This window comes from Podarcis melisellensis (genome assembly GCF_964234715.1).
Source record: "Podarcis melisellensis genome assembly, chromosome: 10".
Classification (NCBI taxonomy): Eukaryota; Metazoa; Chordata; class Lepidosauria; order Squamata; family Lacertidae; genus Podarcis; species Podarcis melisellensis.
The window spans coordinates 837,498-854,208 of record NC_138542.1 but is presented as its reverse complement, the minus strand read 5'-3'; the positions used below and the strand labels follow the sequence as shown (position 1 = coordinate 854,208).

The following is a 16,711-nucleotide window of genomic DNA, read 5'->3' as shown; positions in this document are numbered from 1 at the left end:
CAGTATGTACAGTGAAGTGTAGATATATACATACATAAACACATTGGCCCCAAACATGCAACCCATATTGTGTACATGGAACAGCTGCCAGGGCATGAGCACACATGCAAGCACTCCAGCTCATCCTGTGTTTGCTACACACACTTTTGTGAATGTGTGCACAAATGTCATATTAAGGATTTGGAAACATTTGGGTTAAGAGGTCCTATGGCTGGGTTGGGATGGCATGGGGATGAGGGACCAACTCCCTTCTCTTGCGGGGGCCCAGTTAGTGCCATTGCCTTCCATTAAGAGTTTGGGTGTAATCCTTGACGCCTCCCTTTCCATGGAGGCGCAAGTTACAGCAACACCCAAGGTGACATTTTTCCACCTTCGCCGCATCAAGCAGTTGGTCCCTTAACTTTCCCGCCCCGACCTGGCCACAGTGATCCATGCGACAGTCATCTCCAGGCTTGACTACTGTAATTCTCTCTATGCGGGGCTGCCCTTGAAGCTGTCCCAGAAACTCCAGCGGGTGCAGAATGCTGCAGCGAGGCTCCTCACGGGGTCTCTGCCATGTGAGCATATTCACCCAGTGCTTTTCAAACTGCACTGGCTCCCGGTAGAGTACAGGGTCAGATTTAAGGTGCTGCTTTTGACCTTTAAAGCCCTTCACGGCCTAGGACCCTCGTACCTACGGGACCGACTCTCCCGGTATGCCCCACGGAGAGCCTCAAGGTCCATAAATAGCAACACCCTAGTGGTTAGGGTAAGGAAGTTAGATTAGCTTCAACCAGAGCCATGGCCTTTTCAACTCTGGCTCCGGCCTGGTGGAACGCTCTGCCTCATGAGACCAGGGCCCTGCAGGATCTGATTTCTTTTCGCAGGGCCTGTAAGACAGAGTTGTTCCGCCTGGCCTTTGGCTTGTAGCCAATTTGATTCCCCCCTTTCTTTTTTCTTTTCCTTCTCCTCCTGCGATGAGGCTACATTTTAATATTTTAATGTCTCAATATTTTAATGTTGTATTTTAATTTTGTTTTTAAGTTTTAATCGTTCAATTTGATTTTATTATTGCTTGTAAGCCGCTCTGAGCCTGGCCTTGGCTGGGGAGGGCGGGGTATAAATAAAAATTATTATTATTTTATTTTTATTTTTATTATTATTATTATTATTATTATTATTATTATTATTATCAGGGCTGCCTCTAGGTCCCAGCTCACAGAGGACCAACGCTAGTCAGTAGTAACGTACAAAAGTCTTTATTGACGATTAGTTTCCATTTCCAAACCGCAGCGTGCAGCTCTACGTCTAGAAGCTAGACCGGCGAAGCTCCATCTGAGTCTCCGCCCCCTGTACACCAGTTTAAGACTCTAGCCTTACTCCACCTCTTCCGTTGCTCTTTCCTCCTCTGGGTCCTTCCGCCCCCTGGGGTTTCCTCCTTTCTGGACTCTTCTGACGTTGACCCCCCTGATTCTTGCCCCTCCTTTCGGCGGGCTTTAGGACCTGGCTCCCTATCCGGGCTATCTGCTGTGCCGCTCGCCTGTACATTTGAACTTGGCGCGTGCGCCCAGCCGGCAACCTTCCTCTCGGCCGTTTCCCCGCTCTCCGATGGAGGCGTGGTCAATCCTGACTCATCTCCTCTCGCTGGTGGTGGGAACACTGGTCCCGATGCCTGGGACTCCTCCCCCCACTGCGCTCTGGTGGGGAAGCTGGTCCTGATTTCCAACTACTGCTCTGGGAGTCCCCGCTGGCCCCTTCCTTCTGGGGTGTCCCCCTTGGCACCCCCCTTGCCCTGGCCATCGGCGCTCCCTTCTGCGAGTCTTCCGATTCGCTGGACAGACTCCAGGAATCCCTCGGGCCACTGTCACCCCCTACACTGCCCTCGGATTCCTCCCCCTCGCTCTCCATTTCCTCCCTCTCCTGTGCCTCTGCTCCTGAGCCCCTGACAATTATTAAAAAATAAACTCTCATGTACAGAAAGTGCAAAGCTTTAGCTTATGCTTTTTGGCAAACAACACAACCCCCCGAGTTCATATCCCATTAGGAATGTGTTTTGCCCAGGAAGGGAATGCTCCTTAGTTCAAAGAATTTACTGCAGCGGATGTTTTTTAAAGAAATGCATCATGCAATATCATGCAAGCTGACCTCCTGCTACCAGCATAATTGTGGATTACTCCGGCAAGGTGGCAGCAAGGTGAAAGTGCAACTGCGGAACAAATCCATTGCTCCTTCTGGTACATTTACACTACACCAAACTTGTGGCTGCCTTGCCCCTTCCAGAAAGCTGCCATGATACTAGTGGTGGGAGGTCAGGCACATGCTGGCACCCAACCCTACCAACCGCTACTGCACCAATGTAAATCTTAAGTCCAGTTCTATGAGCTGCTGTGCAAGTACAGCGGCTTGTGAGTTTGAGCCATGGGATGAGTATAGATGATAAAGGCTGAAATCCTATATATGCATAGCTAGAAGTGAGTCCCACTGAACCCAGTGGAACTTATTTCTGAGAAAATATGTATAGAATAGCCCTGTAAACACTGTACCTTCAACTGAAGCACTAGGTCCATACGGTATTTTCCAAGAGGATTGATATCATTCAGGATCAAGGCAATGATAATGTCTATGCCATTAGATTCATGTGTCGCTATGCAGGACTAGAACATAAAAATAATTATAAAGACAGCAGTGTACATATTGCAAATTTTCAGATATACAATAATTTCTTGGGGCCTAAGGTGACACAGTTAGTGTTTTGAATCAGAGTCTAGGGTAACTAAATTTTACTCACAGCAGACTCATTGGAATAAATGAACAAGAGTTACATCAATTAATTTCAATGGGTCTACTCTGAGTAAAAAAACTAGTTGAATACTTCCCCTAGACACTGAGGAGAAATCTTGATTGACCCCTGTTGCAAAACCACAAATAGGAAATTATTATTATTATTATTATTATTATTATTGAAATCCAAACCATTTTCCTTTTTAGCACCAGTTGATATAAAACGAACTTTTTAGTTGATTTTCAGATGCTGAATGGACATGCAAGCTGTGCCTATTAGTGATGCAGTATATATGAATTTAATATACTTTTTTGGAGGGGAGAAGGATACAGAGCTGCAGTCTGAACAAGCGACAAACATGTGCAAACCCACCACAAAACACCCAAAAACAAATAAAGTCCCCACTTTTTCAAAGTTTATGTGTTATAACAGCCTGAATTATACTTATTCCATAGCAGCAGCAGCAAATGTAATCTAAGGACTTAGAATCATAGAATCCTAGAGTTGGAAGAGACCACAAGGGCCATCGAGTCCAACCCCCTGCCAAGCAGGAAACACCATCAGAGCACTCCTGACATATGGTTGTCAAGCCTCTGCTTAAAGACCTCCAAAGAAGGAGACTCCACCACACTCCTTGGTAGCTTGATCGATAACTCTGTAGCACGGAGCAGCACAGTGTCCTACACTGATACTGCCCCACTCCAGAATCCTGAAATAATATTTCACGAATTTTGTAAATACAAATTACCTCGGGTTAAGAATTTAATTCATTCTGGAGGTCCATTCTTTACCTGAAACTGTTCTTAACCTGAAGCACCACTTTAGCTATGGGGCCTCCTGCTGCCGCTGCAAGATTTCTGTTCTCATCCTGAAGCAAAGTTCTTAACCCAAGGTACTATTTCTGGGCTAGCAGAGTCTGTAACCTGAAGTGTCTGTAACCTGAGGTACCACTGTACTCTAAAGCAGTGTTTTTCAACCCTTTTTGGGCAAAGGCACACTTGTTTCATGAAAAAAATCACGAGGCACACCACCATTAGAAAATGTTAAAAAAATTAACTCTGTGCCTATATTGACTATATATGAAGTAATTCTCTTGAATAGGAATCAAATAAACACAAAGAAAGTATTTTATAATTACTTTATTATGAAATAGTAAGTAAACAGAAATATGAAAAATTATAAAATACTTTATTTTTAAATCTTTTGAATTTTTCAATTTTCCCCACGGCACACCAGGCAACATCTCGCGGCACACTAGTGTGCCGTGGAACAGTGGTTGAAAAACACTGCTCTAAAGCACTACAGAAATGCTATGTATCATACAAGGTCCACGGCTGGATCTTAGTCAAACTAAGACCTTTGTCTCAGGCAGAAAGGTGGGATAGTGAAAGGTGGCAGCTGGCATGTTTTCCCTCAACTCACCACCTACCCACCTCCGTTTAGCATGCTCAGTTGGAAGGGACCCCTGAGCGTCATCTAGCCAAACCTCTGGGGCAATGCAGGAATCTCAACTAGACCATCCCTGACCGATGGCCATCTGTCTTTCCTGTTTTCCCCCTCAGCCAGGACACACAACTGGAGGTGGGGGAAAAGATAAATTTTGACAATGGGGCAGATTTGTCAGGTGTGCGCAGGAACAGCTTGAAGAATTTACACAGAGAGGAACCCCACACGCATGTAACAGGCAGGGAGCCAACTCAGATAGAGAGAAAGACATTTGGGAGGGGAGGAGAAAAGAGTACCAGAGTCCTCTCCTCCTTGGGATGGTGGCGCTAGGGCTTTGGGACCACCCTCCCCAAAATATTTACTTCTCTTCAACGTATTGTTACCACTGTTATTCTATAGTACAGATCCTTTTTAAATTAAACACTTTCTCTAGAATTAAAGTGGCAGAAGTAATCAGTAGCATCAAAGTAAAGGCAAGAGAATAGTCTCTAATAGATACAAGGGAGACCCAGATACACAAGCACACAGAGGGAAATAATCTGGCCTTGGGGAGAGAGGTGGGAATGTACAGTTTGCTGTACTTAGCCTTGAGATGGGAGCTGCTCCTCCCGGCGCCACACGCGGGCAAAACGGGGCGGCAGCACTGCCATTGTCCCACACGCTCCACTTTTGGGGGCAGCAAATGTTTTTCGGAGGGGGGGTTGGGCCCGAAAAGCAGCCCGGAAAGTCGGCCTAGGTGAAGAAAAGGAGGCCGAGGAGACTTTGCCTTGCCTTGCCTTCGCCCCGCCCCCAACCCAGCTGGCCAATTGGCTGTGTGTAGGGGGCGGGGCGAAGGCAAGGCAAGGCAAGGCCTACTCTACTCGGTGGCGTCTCATTTTCTTCACCTAGGCCAACTTTCTAGGACCTGGGAAGCCAAGCGGAGGGTGGGGCAGTAGGACGGGTCATAAAAAACTTTTTTTTAAAAAAAAGCCTGCTCCAAAGGTATTTTCGCACCATAGGACGCACTTTTTCCCCTCCAAAAATGAAGGGAAAATGTGTGTGCGTCCTATGGTGCGAATGCAGGCTTTCGCTGAAGCTGGAGAGCGAGAGGGGTCGGTGCGCACCGACCCCTCTTGCTCTCCAAGCTTCAGGAGAGCCCCACCTCCAGCCCCACAAGCTCGGGGGACAGCGGGGAGGCGGAACGCCGCCATCCCGCTGTCCCCCGACTTGGCTAGAAGGCTGGCAGGGGGGAGAAGCCTGCTCCTCCCCGTCACCAGCCCCGCAAACTCGGGGGACAGCGGGAGAGGCGCAGCGCGCCCTTCCCGCTGTCTCCCGACTTGGCTAGAAGGCTGGCGGGGGGGTGGGAGAAGCCTGCTCCTCCCCATCGCCAGCCCTGCAAACTCGGGAGACAGTGGGAGAGGCGCAGCACGCCCTTCCCGCTGCCCCCCGACTTGGCTAGAAGGCTGGCGGGGGGGAGAAGCCTGCTCCTCCCCGTCGCCAGCCCCGCAAACTCGGGAGACAGCGGGAGAGGCGCAGCGCGCCCTCCCGCTGTCTCCTGACATGGTTTGGAGGCTGGCGGAGGGCTTCCTCCTCCCCCAGCCCCGCAAGCTCCCAGAGCGATGCCAAAACTGCGCGCAGCTTCGGCATGGCTCTGGGTCCCGTTCTGGGGGAGAGGGAAGCTCGGGCTTCCCCCGCCCCAGCTGCGAGACTGTCGCGGGGGGCTGCTTTAGCCCCCCACGACCCTCTCCCGGCTGGAGAGGTGACGCGCGCATATGGCAGGAGCCTCCATAGGCGCGCGTCACCTCTCCAGCCGGGAGAGCACGCACAGGTCTAAAGCAGCCCCCCCCACGACGCTCTCCCGGCTGGAGAGGTGACGCGCGCCTATGGCCGCTGCTCCCTGACCTGCTCTTTGGGACTGGTGGTGGGCTTCCCCCGCCAGCCCCAAAGAGCAGGTCGAAAGGAACCTGAAGCCTGGAGAGCGAGAGGGGTCGGTGCGCACCGACCCCTCTCGCTCTCCAGGCTTCCAAAGTAGCCGCCTGAACGCACCTTAAACGGCACCTTGTTTTAGAGCGGGAAAACAAAAGGGTGAAAATTCTCCCACTCTCTGCGCAGCGCCTCCTGCCGCTTCGCTGAAGGGGCGCTGGGCAGAGGGCAGAAGAATTTTCCCCCCCTTGTTCTCCCCCCTCTAAAACAAGGTGCGTCCTATTGTCCGGTGCGTCCTATGGTGCGAAAAATACGGTATATAGCTATATAATTTCATGCATATCAGTTAATATCTTTTTTTATTCATTTTTTTATAAATATTTTTATTACATTTTCAAGTACGCAAACAGGAGTATAAAGTTCATATAAAAAAGATAAAATAAACAAGTAATTAAAAGAAAAAGAAAAAATTCCATTTTCAGAAATATTTTTACATAACCAATCGGACTTCCCCACATCTCCCATACCATGCATTATTTACCATTAGAGTGTCAGCAAATTATTACCTTTTTTCACATCTTAATTTGTACCTTTCAAATATTTTGAATTTAAAATACTCTTTGTCAATTACTTATACCTTTTATCACCTTTAATAATACCTTAAATTTCTTCCCTTTCTTACTTTTGACTTAATTTTCTATTTCAAAAATCTAATCGCTGAAGCCAAAACTTCCAAATCGTGCAATTTTTAACATTCGTACAACTTATGGTATTTTTGTAAATAGTCCTTAAATTTAGTCCAGTCCTCTTCCATCGCTTCTTCCCCCAAGTCGTGGATTCTGCCAGTCATTTCAGCCAGTTCCATGTAGTCCACCATGTAGACCCTGCTCCACTGAATGGAAATTTCAGCCTTCATGACATAGGAAAATGGCCAAGTAAACTGCTATTTTCATGGAGGAGGGTCAAGATATTAACTGATATGCATGAAATTTCATATATAGCTATATAATCCCTAGTGTACTAAGATAAGACTTTTGGATCAGGCATTTTTTAAAAAAAGTTTTTTATGAATCACCCTAGTAGGGCAGTGATTGTTCCTTGATAATTTGTCACCCCCTCCATGAAGGCACCCGGGGAGACTCACCCCCCGCCCCCTTCCTATGCCCCTGGGGGTAGTTAATTTGTTTTCTTGTGTTTCAGCAAAGACTACCTGTGCATTCTGTTGCCACACACATCTTTGCTTATATACTAATGTGAAAGCATGTGCATAAACATGCTTTCTGTAAGAAAAAAATATTGCTATTGTTGTCACCATGTTAGTTATGATAGTGCCCATTTTACATATGCACATACATTCATACTTTAGGGCAGAAACAAAGATGGTGTGGTTAAATACTCGGAGTGGGAACCCCTGCTACTCCAAGGCTGCCAGGTTGTCATCAGGAAAAACAGGTCGGTCGCAATCTACTGGTTCACAGTCTCTTGGGAGTTGGACATACCTGACCTATGACAATGCAGGAGGTCATCCACTCTCTCTCTCCTTTGCTTGCTTTAGTGATCAAGACTATGGCATCACTCCACAGCAAGCATGGAAGGATGATGAATGGAAGCAAAACAGAACCGCTACAAAACCTCTCACTCAATCTTTAGCATGAAATGTAAAATCAGGTTCACTAGGTTGCAAACTAGCAACCCTACAAATACCAATATTAACTGATAACATAACCAGTAAACTTACCTTACATGTGTTCACTCAACCACTTAAATTTGTGGAATTAGCACTGCTACAGGTGCCACATAATATCTGTTATGCATTTCAAAGGACTCAATCATTTAGTGTGGCAGCATCTACACTTTGGAACTCCCTGCATACTGAGCCCATGCAGGCGTCTTCACTTGTTTAAACAAGTCTACCCACTTTATAAAATAAATAAACATGCAGCTGAAAAAATACGCCAGAAAAGGCCTGGTCTAGTTTAGAAAAAAATTCTAGGTTTCTTTCAGACCTGAATTTCCAATGGCATTTCTAGCAGCATAAAGCAATGAAGCATAATGCATCAGATATTATCATGCTATTAATTAGGTGATTACACTTTTTGGATGCAGATCGGAATTCAGTGAAGATTCTTCAATGGAAGTTTTTAAGTTACCTGGTTTTCATGGCATGGACCTTGACAATATTCAGTCAAGCTTTCAAGTGTTTGGTTCACCAGAGCTACATTCTTCTCATTGATGTACAAGCCCAAAAGTCCTAGTCCACCTGTTGTACTTCCACAAATGCAATCTAAAAACTGAAGTGTCTCACATACTAGGTTGTAGTTGGTCTTGTTGTTCTGATTTCTTAAAAAGTTCTGAAAATAGGGGGGAAAACCCTTATGCATATGCAGACATCATATTAAACACCCTGGTTCAATTCAGTCAGGCATTATCCCAAACCATTGTTAAAGTAGCTTAATTATTGCAGTTTCATGTGATGTCTGAAGTGATATTCACTGCTTTGCCACCAACTGATAAACAAAAATTAGAAACCACAGTCTGAATAGGTTTTGTAAACTGTGGTCTGCACTTAGTATAATTTTGCATTATTGCATTATTGAATTGACAAACCATAGTTACGAACCGAAGAAGCTCCCTTACAGTGAGTCAAACTATTTATCTTTTTTAAAAAAACTTTTGTATTGGTTTTACAAATACAAAATACAAACAGAGAATAAAAAGTATTCTATATACTGTGAAGAGATTCTCTGAATCTCAAGACTCAATATTGTCAACAATGACTGACAGTGGCTCTCCAATGTTTCAGGCAAGGAAAGGGTCTCTCCTAGTCTGAACTGGAGATAATGGGAACTGAACCTGGATGCAAAAGGACCATTGCTCCACTGCTAGAAGCTGTGCTATCACAGAAGCAGGAGTGAATTTGGGATTTTTTTGGATTGAGGGTTGAGCAGATAGAAACCAGCTCTAAACCATGTTCTAAATTACAAAGCTTGCTCTAAAGTTCAAACCCATGGTTAGTGCAAATTATGGTCTGAACTGAGCCAATACTGAAAACAAATATAAGGAACAAACTGTCACAAATTAGCAAATTTTGCATTATCATAACTCTCCTCCAAATTAATTTCCAGGATTGAAAATAAAAATACTAATGTCATTCAAATCAAGTAGTCCTATTTCTAGGGAGTAGCACTGAATTTTTAAAAAAGCTTTAAAGATTAAAACATGTTAGTACACTGGCTGTGTTAAGTTGTGGGCGAACATAGCAGACGACACAGCGATTTCTCCAGAGCAGCTCTTTATTTGTAAGCTGGACAGAACCGAACAGCAAACAGCTCAGCTGGCCTGCTTTTATAGGCAGCCGGCTGTCAACATTGTAGCAACAACAACCCAGGGTTTCCCGCCTAAAATAACTGACGTGGACCTGAGTGAAAACTATCTACAGTATCCCCCTGCTGGCCCAGGGTGAGAACTTCAGTACATAACAGGCTGCATAAATCATATCGGCAAGTTTATTTCAGTTTTTAAGATAAATATGCTTCCTTATCATCACTTGTAGACAACAAAGTTTTAGTCAGAGTGGATTTATTGAAAACAATTGACCATAGTTAGTCATGTTCAGCAGTGGCCACCGGTAATATCCTGGCTTCCCAGATAGCAGGTTGCTGGTGTTTACTGAGGTACAGAGTGAGGTGCAGGGCACTTGGTGTGGCGTGTGGTAGTAGTCATTCTGGAACTCCCAGAATGAAGTCTCTCAGAAGCCATCATGCAAAATTTGGATACACTCTCTTAAGAGGTGTCCAAATGCATAGAGCACAGACAAACAACTTTGCAAAATATATGGTAAAAAGGTAAAGGTACCCCTGCCCGTACGGGCCAGTCGTGTCCGACTCTAGGGTTGCGTGCTCATCTCGCTTAAGAGGCTGGGAGACGGCGCCGTCCGGAGACACTTCCGGGTCACGTGGCCAGCGTGACAAAGCTGCATCTGGCGAGCCAGCACCAGCGCCGCACACGGAAACAGCGTTTACCTTCCCGCTATAAAGCGGTACCTATTTATCTACTTGCACTTAGGGGTGCTTTCGAACTGCTAGGTGGGCAGGAGCTGGAACCGAACGACGGGAGCTCACCTCACCGCGGGGATTTGAACTGCCAACCTTACGATCAGCAAGTCCTAGGCACTGAGGTTTTACCCACAGCGCCACCCGCGTCCCTAAAATATATGGTAGGTTGTTTTAAACTATTTACATTTCAGTGAGATGTAGGGTAGAAAGCATGGGCTGCAAAATATCATACAAAATAGCTTCAAATCTCTATCAGATGTTTTAAGGCCTGCTCATACAATGAGCTTCCTCCACTTGTATTACTTTCATACTTCTGTGGCGGCTACTCCTTTTGCAAGGTTAGGGATAAAAAGTCAAGAGCATACCTGAAGTTCTCGATTGTGATTCTCACATAATAACTGAAGAAACCTTAGTATTGGTTGCATAATCACAATAGCAGGACTCATTGTCATTTCTTCTGAAGATTTTTCATCTACATTCCCGGCATCTGTTCCAGCACTCATGAGATCTATTTCTGGGTCCATTTCTCGGCGGTATACGCAATAGGCTTTAGATGTTGCCATCGAGGCTTCTGTTAATTGCCCCTTCATTCCTTCTTTCAGATGCAGATTTGAATCTCTTACTATACGATAACAAATGTATGATTATCATAAAATATAAATAATTGAGCTACACTCAAGTTCTTGTGAGAATAAAAAAAAAACCTGTAAAGCATTTTGATACAGAAATACATCATTAGAATTTGAAGTGATCCTTTAGTCTCTTCTATGATGCTTTCGGCTTGTTGGTGTATCAATAAAAAGGTGGTAGACTAACGACCTATATTATAGCAAAATGTTCCCAGCACATGGTGGCAGGCATGAATACGAGTCAAGATTTTGGTAAGGAACACATTGAGAACCCAGTCACATTGAGAACCCAGCCAACATTGAGCTGTGTGATAATTCAGGTCAGCTACAGTACATATATTTTGGATATCCGTGCCACAGTTCTTAAACTTATCACTTTAGGGGTCTGATCCAGATAAACTACTTATCATATGATAAAATTATTCCTAGATTGTACCACATGTAGAAATTGCAAGAAACTCCTTGCACATATAAAACTTAATGTTAAGGAGGCTTCCAGCCTAGTCTTTGGCCTCTTTTGTGACATCAGTGTTAACCACAGTTACTAGTTTACAATGAACACACTGACCTTGCCTACTTTGTCCCTCCAGTAGTGTACAGAGAAGCAACCCATAATCTCTGGTTTAGTGTTAAGTAAGAACTGGGGATCATAGTTTGTTCTGCTCCAACAAACCACAAGTAGAAGGCTAAAAACAACTGTGGCTACAGATTATGGTTCGTTCAGAACAAAATGAACCATGGTCACACGTAATGCTAACCCAGGAACTATGGTTTGTTTCTCCCAAGCATTAGCAGGTGAGATCACTTTGGGGCCCTTCCAATCCTACAATTCTATTATTATATTTTTTTTCTTTCTTTTATATATGGTACTAATTTAGTTTATTTTACTTCTGTTTTTTGAATTGGTAGTGACAGATTTTGCACTGAAGGTTTGTGGTGAAGTTTTATTATGATGTGGCATGTGGCATGTAAATATTTTGAACAAATGTTGAATGTGTCAGTAGTGAATATTAAAGCTGCCTGTGGTGATATAGTCCTTTTAGGATTAGCTTGCGGGTTGCATGGGCATTTATTAGGATTCCTGGAATAATGAGCCTAAACACAGATGCCTCTCATGTCAGGAACATGGCTCACCAAAGGCCAGGGGAAGAATCAGACACAGAACTTAAGCTAAGTGAAAGAGGGAACTACTCTGCAGATGAGAGCTGGCTGACAGAGTCTAGAAAGCGTAATTCGACCCCCCTTCTTGAGGAAGACACTGTTAGCTCTCAAGAAGTGGGAGAGTTGGAAGGCAGCCAGAGCGCTACTAGGCAATCAGCAGAAAAGCAGAGGTCTGAGACTGTGTCAAGTGAAAGTGGGGAGGGCAAAGGCCAGCCTCTCAGTCCCTGTTCTAGGAGATTGGATAAGATCAGAGGGCACAATGAGAAAGGCGGGAGTTTGATGTCCTTCCTGCTGTGGAAGGGGCAAAGACTCAGACTGACCAACTATTGTCAACACAAGCAGGTGAGAAGTCTGAATGTGTTTTGTTGTAAACAAACATACATAAGAGTCATTACTTCTTATTGGGGCTTGCTTGCCTGCCAGAGATCCTTACATCTCATTAAGACCTCAAGATCAGTGTCAAACAGTAATCAAAGACATGTAATGGGAGCAGGTGCTGATTTCGTTGGGCGGAAGGGGTGAATGCTCATAATCAGCATTTCCTTAAAAACCTGGGCTGTGGCGAGCATAGGGAGCTCTCAGCATGGATGGTCAGCACCTGTTCAGACCTAGGAAGGTATTTTGCTTTCTCACTCAGCCTGCTAAGATTTATGTGCAAGTGTTTCAGTCAGCTAGCTAGAGAAGATTGTTTTTGTTATTTTTTAGCCTCTGAGCAGTCTTAATTTGTATAATCACTTGAAGCTTTTCCTTTTTCGGAGTTTGTTTTAATAAGGTTTCTTGTATGTTTTTATGGAACTTGTTCTTGCTTGAGTTTCTGAACCCTCCAATCTTGACTACACTTTTTGAAGTGGGTCATTCATCATACTGCCCCACCAAATGCAGAAGTTGCCTTTATCCTGTTTCCCCCTGCAAAAAGCTGTAGTTGTTTGGACTGTTCTGAGTCTGCAGTGAAATGAATGTTGGTGATGAAATACAGCCCCAGTTTTCTTTACCTCTCTTTTTTGAAACTGATACGGTCAGGTCATTGTTGTCATCATCTTTCTTTTTGCTGCTCAAATCAATTGTGTTCACTGTTACAGTTGATCGGATTTCCTGCTGGGCCATTTTCATTCTATCATACAGAACTTTGAAAAACTTTTCCGATTTTTTCTGCTCATTCAGTTGCTGGTAAAAGGAATACTGAAGGGGGAAAGTAACCTTTTAGATATCAGCAGATTAATAATGGGGAAATATTTGCTATCATAGTACTGGACATACAAATAACATATTACAGCTTGGCAAACAAAGACTATAGGTGGTAGTTAATAATGTCTTATGCCAGAGAAAAAGAAAGCCCACATACCTTTAGAAATGTGCTTTATTTCCAGATCTGCATAACAGAGTCATCAGGATGAAATTGTTACCACTAGTGAGCACTAGCAAAATGCAAGGCTAATAGGTTATTTTTAATGGTGCCAAATAAATATTGGCAATGTCACTCAGAACACAAGGAATTCCTTTGTTTTGTCAGATCAAGGTTCACCTAATCCTTCATTCTGAATCCTACAGTAGAGCCCTTCAGCTTTGGGTCACTAGATGTTGTTAGAGCACAACTCCCATAATTCTGTGGCAGCTTTGCCAATGACCAGAGATGGTCAAAGAACAACTGGGGACCCAAGGTTGAACAAGGTTGTCCTACAGATACCCCTGGATGCTCACAACCAGAGTGTGAAGATAATGACCTTTCCTTGTTGCTGGTCCCTAGCAGCTGCCTCTGAATGTGGAGGTTCTGGTTATGGAAATGGTTCTGGATATGATTGCTAACAGCAATTTATAGACTCGCTCTCCATGAATTTGTGTAATCCCCTTTCCCAGGTCTAAATTGGATATGTCCATTGATTTCAATGGGCACATTGGATACAGCCCACAGTATTCTAAATATGGCCACACCATATTTATAATACTTTTAAGTCCTTTTCCTAATAAATCCAACACTAGGTTTTATGTCATCACCACCTCAGTGTTTCAATGAGCTTTTCATCATAATCACAATGAGGTTTTTTCCTGGTGCACATACTTGGCTCAGATCAAATTATTCAGACTGAAACCTTTCTTTAAATTAATTGATTAACAAGCAGGGCTGGCACCAGACCCTCACCAACCCGCAGCACTGGAAGAAGATACAAGGCACTCTGAGGGCATGTGCATACATACATAATCAGAGAAATCAAGCCCCTGTGGAATTACACTAACCTATTTTGGTTAGACATACCATCTTCCCTGCAGCATCAAGCTCAGAGGAAACCAATTCTGTCAACGTTCAGCAGGTGCTGACCATGCTCAGCATTTAATTGGCTGGACCATATGCCATCACTAAGCCACCTCCCCTTCCTCAGTCAAAAGAGCAAAAAACTGATAAAAAAGCAACAACAGATCTGATAAACTGATAAAAAGCAACAACAGATCTGCCATGCAAGTGTGATATTTGGAAGGGCATTAGAGGGGAAAGAGCAGACGGTCTGCTAAAGCATGAGGGGAAGAGTACAGACATGCTGAATGGTAGGGGCTGAGGGGTCTTCAGGACCCCCAAATTTTTCAAGGAGGGGGCTGGGCTCCTCCAAAATCCTGTGGCCCGCTCTGCCTCCCTGCCAATATTGCACGGGGAGGAGAAGCCAGAGCCCAGCGGCCCCACTCTGCCTCCTCCTCACATTGGGAGGAGCAGGCTGAACGTGGATCCCATTTCTCACCAGGTCCGTGCGAACACCATCATTACAGCGGCAAGATACCTGTGTGTCCTGATCTGGCGAGTGAGTGCTCGGTGGGGGCGGGACATGTCACATGACATGCAACGTGACTCATCACATGACATGCCCACACAATGTGGGGAGGCAATTTGATGCCCTTGGAAGAGTAAAAGCCCTAGAGTGGCAGGCAATGCATGTCTCAGGAGGAAAGGCAAAGGGAAGAGAAGCTCACCTTGAAATGCATTGACTCCTGCTTGTTCATTTCTCTGTGTGCACCCTTAAGTTGTTTTCATATTTGAACAGGTTTTCAATATAGGCAGAAAGAACAAAGCAATACCAAGTAAGTACCTGGATCTGTGTGTTTCCACCTTCAAGCAATGCAATCCCAAGCAGGATGGCTTCAGAGAATATCCTGTCATTTTTGGTACTAACTATGACATCTGTGACAAGTTCTGATGCGCCTTCTTTATCCAGAAGGCACTGAATATCTTGCATTGAAACACCAGACTTATCTGAATCTTGTCCTGAAAAGCTACCTGGAATAAGATAAGATAAGATAAGATAAAATAAAAGCCAAGATTCAGATACATTCATTCTGAAATCAAATCATTCCTAGGTAAGTGTAATTGCCTAATTTTCTTGTATTCAATATCTGGCTATAACACTTGTGGACACACTATTATACTAACATACTAACATAAGAGAGTGCCACTTTTTAAAATAAAAGTAATCAAATAATCAACAGATTCTAATATGAATCAGGGCTAAGCTCTAAAAAACAGGAGGGAAATGAAAATGAGAGCCATTCTCAGCATGTATAAAGTGCCCTACCCCAGGAGATATGCTGACTTGAGTGTCCTTGTTTTTTATTTAAAATTTTAAATCCCTGTGGTCCACAAATATGCTTTAGATTTACTAATGAAGAATGCATGTTCAAGAAATCTTAACACTTGAAGGCACAACTAAACTGGATTGAGTATCCATCTTTTCTGGGGTGGGGTGGGGGCAGACCATAGCTCTGTGGTAGTGTACATTTTTTGCAAAGCATACACTCTGGAGCAGAGGTGGACAAACAGTCTGACTTGTAGCTTCCTGTGCGCCACTTTTCCTTTAGAACGTCAGAGGGGCTTTGCAAGATCAAGGAAATGTCTACCTCAACTGGCTTTCTTTGTTAGAAGATCAGCTACCAGCACAGGTGCTGCTATGGGATCCATCAGAAACAGGTCTATGCTCCTCCAAGAGATTGTTGTAAACTTTTGACCTAACCTGGCTCTACTTTAACTGCCCCATGTCCTGTAAATCTAATGTTAGTGGCAAGGTCAAGGCTGTGTGCATTCTGCCACTGTACAAAACCAAAGCATGCTGGATGCAGAATTCAACTTCCCGGGGATTTCAGCTTTTATTTTATTTTATTTTTTAAAATGCACATAAATTAGCTAAAAGTAGTCATCAGTCTCACTTAAATCAATCAAATTTTTGCTAGTTGTGACTAATTGCTGCTGCACTGTGCTGCAAGTTTCTAGCCTTCATGGCTTTGCAGAGAGGCCTGAAGGTATATGAAAAATGTCATAAAGATTTTCAGTGTTCAGGAAGCAGGGGCTTCAATGGCCACCAAATAGTTTCCCCCACTTTACTGGGAAATAACATAAATATGAATTAAGCAAAATAATTAAAACATCAAAATTGGCTTAACATGTTTAGTTTACAGAGGTCACAAATTTTAGTTTTGTCTTCTTGCAAAATTACTGCAATTTTTGTATCAATACAGTTAAGTTCGTTTATAAATTTGATCCTGCCTTGGTAATTGACTGGATGAGAGCCAACAAACAGAAGCTCAATCCAGATAAGACTGAGGCACTGTTAGCGAGGGGTTCCCTAGACCAGATGGGTGGGAGGTCACCTGCTCTTGATGGGGTTACCCTCCCTCTGAAGGAGCGGGTACACAGCTTGAGGGTCCTCCTGGATCCTTTGCTCCCACTCGAGGCTCAGGTGGCCTCAGTGGCCCGGAGTGCCTTCCATCAGCTTCGGCTAGTG

General features: G+C 44.2%; 1 protein-coding gene across 6 annotated transcripts in view; it reads right to left on the bottom strand.

Moving 5' to 3' along the window:
* The window catches only part of ITPR2 (inositol 1,4,5-trisphosphate receptor type 2), a 313,187-nt gene that overhangs the window by 70,740 nt on the left and 225,736 nt on the right, over nucleotides 1–16,711 (bottom strand). For 5 of the 6 annotated variants that reach the window (XM_081927580.1, XM_081927582.1, XM_081927581.1 and 2 more), the window contains 5 exons: nucleotides 15,026–15,213; nucleotides 12,947–13,133; nucleotides 10,530–10,786; nucleotides 8,260–8,460; nucleotides 2,523–2,633 (listed from right to left, as the gene is read on the bottom strand). In XM_081927580.1, the coding sequence (XP_081783706.1) occupies nucleotides 2,523–2,633; nucleotides 8,260–8,460; nucleotides 10,530–10,786; nucleotides 12,947–13,133; nucleotides 15,026–15,213 (944 nt within the window). The remainder of the gene's footprint in view (nucleotides 1–2,522; nucleotides 2,634–8,259; nucleotides 8,461–10,529; nucleotides 10,787–12,946; nucleotides 13,134–15,025; nucleotides 15,214–16,711) is intronic. The other variant, XM_081927583.1, reaches the window with a different exon arrangement.